The 7,037-nt window shown below is 40.7% G+C and overlaps 1 protein-coding gene across 1 annotated transcript; it reads right to left on the bottom strand.

Moving 5' to 3' along the window:
- Nucleotides 1-969: 969 nt before the first annotated feature.
- Nucleotides 970-2,457, bottom strand: LOC145229600 (uncharacterized). The gene has a single exon (XM_080094945.1). The coding sequence runs from the start codon at nt 2,455-2,457 to the stop codon at nt 970-972; it is 1,488 nt and encodes a 495-aa protein (XP_079951071.1).
- Between the last annotated feature and the right edge of the window lie 4,580 nt (nt 2,458-7,037).

The raw sequence follows: 7,037 nt of genomic DNA, 5'->3' as shown, positions 1-7,037 counted from the left end.
CTGTGAAAACGGGCAAAGGGTGTGTCGTAACGGCAACGGGATAAAAAAGAGTAAGCTCTGGGCTATAATGTGGTGCCTTGCTGGTTAAAAGCCCCCCCCTCCGGAACAGTTTCAAAATTAAAGTTGTTTCCGGCTAACTTTTTCGCATTGGAAAAATTAACAGATGTTTAAAAAATTGAAAAAGGTCGCTCGCGTAAAGCGTTCTGCTGTAAAAATGCGCAAAGGGTGTGTCGTAACGGCCACGGGATAGAAAAAAGTAAACTCTGGGCTACAACATGGTATCCTGCTGGTTAAAAGCCCCCCTCCGGAACAGTTTCAAAATTAAAGTTGTTTACGGCTAACTTTTTCGCATTGGAAGAATGTAACAAATCTTTGCAAATTTAAAAAAGGTCTCTCGCGTAAAGCGTTCTGCTGTAAAAATGCGCAAAGGGTGTGTCGTAACGGCAACGGGATAGAAAAGAGTAAGCTCTGTGCTACAACATGGTACCTTGCTGGTTAAAAGCCCCCCTCCGGAACAGTTTCAAAATTAAAGTTGTTTCCGGTTAACTTTTGTGTGTTTTCACACTGAGAGCTATGATTTCTATTAATGACAAAAAGTTTTGAAAAAATGTCACAATTGACGCACAAGATTGTACATGGTTCTGTTTTATTTTGAGTATTTATATTTTTTGAAGCGTGATAACATTAAAATGCTCGACCAAGTATTGCTCATCCAGCAGTTTTATTGTAAACAATCGACGTTTCGACGTCCTATACAAGACGCCTTTATCAGGATAATGACATAACTTGCAAGACAAATTTCTTTTAAAGCGACAAAATGCAAAACACACACATGTAAAACAGCGATAACAAGATCGCGCGGCTGCAAACTCGCACCACCGTAGCGATAAAACAAGCTCAGTGGTGTAAAAGCGACCGATAATTTATCGGCATTAGAACATCTGTTTTAACGTTCATTGTGTTGGCGCGTTAATGGATGTTCCAGGACTCTAGGAAACTTCGCTTGTGATAATCAGTTTGCTTCATCAACACCTGAGCAGCAGAAAAATTAATGCTGTGGTGGTGAGTCGTTGCATGGTTTGCCAGCGCTGATTTCTTCGCATCATTCTTGCACACATCCCTTTCGTGCTCCTTCCGGCGCGTATTTAGACTTCTACCAGTCTCACCGATGTATATTTCGTCACACTCCCCGCACGGTATAGCATACACCACACCCCTAGTTGCAGTAGCATCTAGAGAGTCTTTTGGGTGCGACAGCATCTGACGTAGGGTGTTTGCTGGTTTGACCCCAACCGATACTCCGAAATCGGTCAACATACGACGGATTACATCTGTTAACCCTGGTATGTAGGGTAAGGTGACGAAGGCACGTTCTTTGTACTGGATCTCTTTCCGTGAAACCTTTTTGTGATCACGGAGAATCCAGTTCGGGTAGCCATTTAACCGCAGGGCCTCATTTACCCTGTGCAACTCCGCCTGAAGCAATGCTGGGTCTGTCGTCAAGCGTCTGGCCTGGTCTTTGAGTGCTTTGACAACAGCCCTTTTCTGGTACAAAGGATGATGGGATGTGAAGTGTAAATAGCGCATGGTACTGGTCGGCTTGTGGTACACACGCGTGGAAAGCCTACCATCCGCCGCTTTCAAAATTTCCACATCTAGAAAAGGAAGCCGGTTCTTGCTTTCCAATTCCATAGTGAACGCAATTCCTCGTTGCACATTGTTTAAATGTCGCAGAAACTCTGTTACCTGGTGTTTATGAATGATACAGAATGTATCATCTACATATCGTCGCCAAAATCGTGGTGGTTTGGCAAAAGTTTGCAAGGCACGTTCCTCCACAGACTCCATGACCATGTTGGCAACGGCCACTGACACAGGAGAGCCCATGGCCGTGCCATACATTTGTTTGTAAAAGGAACCTTTGAATCTGAAGTAAGTTTGTTGCAAGCAAATCTCAAGACCCCTATGTATGTCTTCATGTGTCCATGTGGTCTTGTCTGTAAGGCTGTAATCATCGAGTAACCGTGACCTGGTTATTTCCAATGCTAGGTCGATTGGTACGTTGGTAAACAATGAAGTAACATCAAATGAAACCAACGTTTCGTCTTCACTCAATGATTGTTGCACATTCAAAGCTTTTACAAACTCTGCAGAATTTCTGACGGTAAATTCCGTGTTTCCGATCAGCGGCGCTAAAAGTCGAGCCAGATATTTGGCTAGGTTGTAAGCGGGGCTTCCGATGAACGACACGATTGGACGAAGAGGTACATTCTTCTTGTGGAGGATTCGGCAATCCATATAACCTTGGAGCAGAACCATCTGTGCTGTGCAAGTGATGGAACATCGCATCTGAAATGCATTTTTTCTCCTTGTGCAAAACACCAACAAACTTGTCAAGAACTTGTTCCGTTCTTCGTGTCGGGTCACGTGGCAGTTTCTTGTACGTGCTTGAATCATGCAAAAGCTCTTGAATTTTGTCTTCATAAACCTTGCGGTCCAAAATAACGGTACTATTACCTTTGTCTGCTGGTAGAATGGTAATGTCGTCATTGGCTTTTAGATCTGTGACTGCACGACGCTCGGATGTCGTAAGATTACAAGGATTGCCCCTGTGACTTTTAATGCAATTAACAAGCTTGCTTTGTATTAGATTTTTGACATGCAACGGCAAAGAATAAATACCCTTTTCAACACAGGCCAGCATCCTTGCCTTTGGAACTGTTCTTGGTGCCACTGCAAAGTTGGTTCCTAGTTGCAGGACATTTAGCTCCACTTCGTTCGGCTGATAGCTGGACAGATTAACGACCCAATTTTTCTTCTGAAGCGTTCCGGTTGCATTTATGGCTTCCTGGCGTTTTGGGCCAATCGAACAGAGGTGACGTTCCGTGTTAATCGTAAGTTGACGTTGAAGGGCTTCATTACCCGATTTAACATACAATTCAAAGCGACACATGTGATGGTGTGAAAGAATTGCGGCTAATCTGAGCAAAAGTTCTTCGGTTAAATGGCTACCCGAACTGGATTCTCCGTGATCACAAAAAGGTTTCACGGAAAGAGATCCAGTACAAAGAACGTGCCTTCGTCACCTTACCCTACATACCAGGGTTAACAGATGTAATCCGTCGTACGTTGACCGATTTCGGAGTATCGGTTGGGGTCAAACCAGCAAACACCCTACGTCAGATGCTGTCGCACCCAAAAGACCCTCTAGATGTTACTGCAACTAGGGGTGTGGTGTATGCTATACCGTGCGGGGAGTGTGACGAAATATACATCGGTGAGACTGGTAGAAGTCTAAATACGCGCCGGAAGGAGCACGAAAGGGATGTGTGCAAGAATGATGCGAAGAAACCAGCGCTGGCAAACCATGCAACGACTCACCACCACAGCATTAATTTTTCTGCTGATCAGGTGTTGATGAATGAAACTGATTATCACAAGCGAAGTTTCCTAGAGTCCTGGAACATCTATTCACGCGCCAACACAATGAACGTTAAAACAGATGTTCTAATGCCGATAAATTATCGGTCGCTTTTACACCACTGAGCTTGTTTTATCGCTACGGTGGCGCGAGTTTGCAGCCGCGCGATCTTGATATCTTGTTTACATGTGTGTGTTTTGCACTTTGTCGCTTTAAAAGAAATTTGTCTTGCAAGTTATGTCAATATCGTGATGAAGGCGTCTTGTATAGGACGTCGAAACGTCGATTGTTTACAATAAAACTGCTGGATGAGCAATACTTGGTCATACATTATGTCTGGCAGCAATAGCTTATTTCATTAAAATGCTCTTTATTGTGTCATTTTTGCAGTGATTTTTTTCGTTTTTGAATTGTTTTGCATTGATGTTTCATTTGATATGGTACCTGAAGTTTTGTGGTAAAATTTTTGTATTTGGGGGAAATTATTCTGCCAGAATGACGGTGGTCTAATTTCCGAAGGCCAACCTGTCTAGTCTAGTGTGAGGTATTGACTTGTGTTAGTAGATCTACCCAAAGTCTATATAAAACACAAGTTGTCCAGCCTAATGTTACGCAATAAAGCCTATGGAGCCATTTTCTGTCCAAAATGATACTGTGGGAAGAGAAAAATAACACATAAATTGTCAGATTTTTACACACTGGTGTAATTAACGCGAATTTGATTCGCCAAATCGAATGAAAATTTTGAGTTCTAACATTTCAGCGTAATATTACAAGCCTAATTGATTGTTTCATGTAAATTTGGCCGCTTATTTTGCATACTTTTCCAAATCTTTAGGTAAATTAACTGATTGTGTAATATTTCTATGTTTCGTTTCAGTGTGACGTCAAAAAGTCTTCAATATCAGGGTTTAACTCGAGGGAAAGTGTGTTGTTCTTATTTAGACGTGTTGAAGCTTGCAGTGTACATACGTTAAATTGCTCGTGATAATGGGTGAAAAAATATATTGTTCTTTTGATCAGTGTAAAAAGTGATGTTCATTCAGTAAGGTGTCGGTGTACATGTGCATGTTTGTCCGATTTCGCTTCTTTTAGAAAACCATATCTCAATTCTCAAGTGCCCTAGTTTCTTGCCGTTTTCGGTTCAGCACATGTCAAACTGTACACAAAGATAGACGCAATGTACCGGCAAAACCCTCAAATAGTCTTCAAGTCAGGGTTGCCAGGTAGTGACGATTGGATTCGGACAATATTTGTCTGAAAATCGGACATTTTAGGACAAAAAAATCTAGAGCGTATAATTGCAAACAAGGTATCAATATCGAAGTGCCAACAGCCATTTTTGTGCGCTTACGTTTCCTACACTCATAAGCGCGAGTTTTAGAAAAATGCAAAGGGGTTGACGTAAAACATGACAAACTTCCCATGTTTGACAAAAAAACGACATGTTTAAAATAATATTTAGTCGGCAATTGCAAACACGTTGCTGTAGCGTTTATCATTGGTTTTAGCAACGTTAAAAAATGTTTCGTCAAGTTGCTGCTTCATATCACCAGAGATAACCGTTTATTACAACACATTTGCATTGTACACAACAATGGCCAGACATTCACTGGTAGGCAATTACGTGTTTAACGTCATAAACAAGGCACTAACCAAAACAAGTTGCAGTTTTAAGCCACGTTTTGTCGTTAAAAAGGTTTGCAACCTTCAAAAAATAGGATTTTCGGACATATAGCAAAACTCGGACATATTAGGACAAAAAACTAAATGTCCTAATGATTTTTAGGCGTCGGACACAGCATGTGAAATTAGGCCAATTTATCGTTTTTTGTCCGAATTTTAGGCCACCTGGCAACCCTGCTTCAAGTAACTGTATGGTAACCACCCAAGCGTAAAAAAACAAAAAAAAAATGAAATTTGAAAACAAAATTTCTGTTTCTGTTTCAAATTTTTTTTTTTTTTTTTCATTTTGTCCTTGCTGTAACTAATTTTTTTAAATACAAACCTATCAATTTTTTGACGCAAATAGAAGTCATTGTACATAAGCTTTCAAACGCACCCCAGTAGGGAAAAAATCGTACTGGTTTGATTTCTATCGCGATTTACACATGACCATGTCTTCGAGCCAATTTATTGGCTCGCCGCAGTTAAAGGGTTAAGGTTACTCCAATAAATAAAGGATTCTACAGCTTGCAAAGACGCGTATATCTGTCAAAATTTATGTCAAATGACTAAAATGGGTTATTTGACAACCGCGCCCTAAAAAGCGAAACGTACAATTTATTAAAACAGCCAGTAGGCTACACTTCATCACCATGTTAAAAAGGACCCAAATGGGTGAAAAACGGGCAACACTGGTACAGCTAAAACGGAATGTGGGCCCGTTGCGTCCACCCATGGGATAGCAGAAAAGCAACAGTGCTAAAACAAACAAAACCAAGCAATGAAACTAACACACACAAAATAGAAAGCCACAATTAGCTATACAGCGCTTGATTTCTCTTTTTCGTGTGCGTGTTTTCATTTCTCGATTTTTGTTTCTTTTTACCTCTACACTGGTTCTTTTTGTAGAGCAACTAACGATGCCCACGTCCACACGGGTGAAATATATGTGGTTTTAAGACTATTTGTTAACTGATCTGATTAAGAAGTTGTTTCGTCATCTATTCTTACAAAAAATGACACATAAACTGTCAGTGATGGTTGACATACCATGACTACTATTCGCTGGAAAGAACCTGTAGAAAACTGTAAATGTCACTCGTTAGCTTTGCAAATGTATTTGACACAATAGTTTTATGACATCAAGCGCGTTGAACGTTACGTATGGATATCAACACAAGGTTGCTGCTAGTCAAAACGACGTGGGTTACTGTCTGTCGTTTTTCGAGTTGCTCTTTTTTTCCAGCTACAAAATAAAACACTGGACTGGATAAAACGATCGTGCTTTGAAAATGATACAAGTTGACGTGTTGCCCAGATACAAGTTGATCTACGATGGTGTTTGATGTTTAAAACTCCACAAAATAGTGTTTAAGCATTGAGCTCCGACAACATTTCGTGCATAAACTATGGAGTTTATGTAGTAACATATGCTCAACCTACCGTAAAATTTATGTGGGATAAGCTAAAAACATCTTTACAAAACGCGCACAGTGCCATATGGAAAACCATGCGACGTCTCCATGGCAAGAAAATTGGCCACATCACCGTCACCCAATGTATCTGAACGACAGACCAGACATCGAACTATGCTTTCACGTTACGTTTTTAAAGTGGTAACGTTTTTTTTCACGTTACCACTGGCAATGTGCACGTTGGATGTACGCGAAGGCATGTTTACCAAAAAACTTTCAACGTGCATTGAAACGCCCCATTAGGTAAATAAACAAAACTTGGCCCATAATCATCTCACAATCTTAAATAAAAACGATACACAAATATTTTATTACGTTATGTTTGTTGACATCGTGTTTACCAGGGGTGGCCAACTTGTTAGACGTTAAGATCGACGAAAATTTTTCTAATTGTACGCGATCGACTGATCAGGCGTAATTTAGACTGCCACTAACATAAAGCAAAAACGCGAATTTCAGCACGAGATTTGATTGAC

The sequence above is a fragment of the Phallusia mammillata genome, chromosome 5 (assembly GCF_965637545.1).
Source record: "Phallusia mammillata chromosome 5, kaPhaMamm4.hap1.1, whole genome shotgun sequence".
Classification (NCBI taxonomy): Eukaryota; Metazoa; Chordata; class Ascidiacea; order Phlebobranchia; family Ascidiidae; genus Phallusia; species Phallusia mammillata.
The sequence above is the reverse complement of the archived record's forward strand: the minus strand, read 5'-3'. Positions and strand labels throughout refer to the sequence as shown.

Bases quoted from the DNA above. Each gene is read 5' to 3' on its own strand.
- LOC145229600 (XM_080094945.1), bottom strand. From the start codon at position 2,457: ATGATTCAAGCACGTACAAGAAACTGCCACGTGACCCGACACGAAGAA.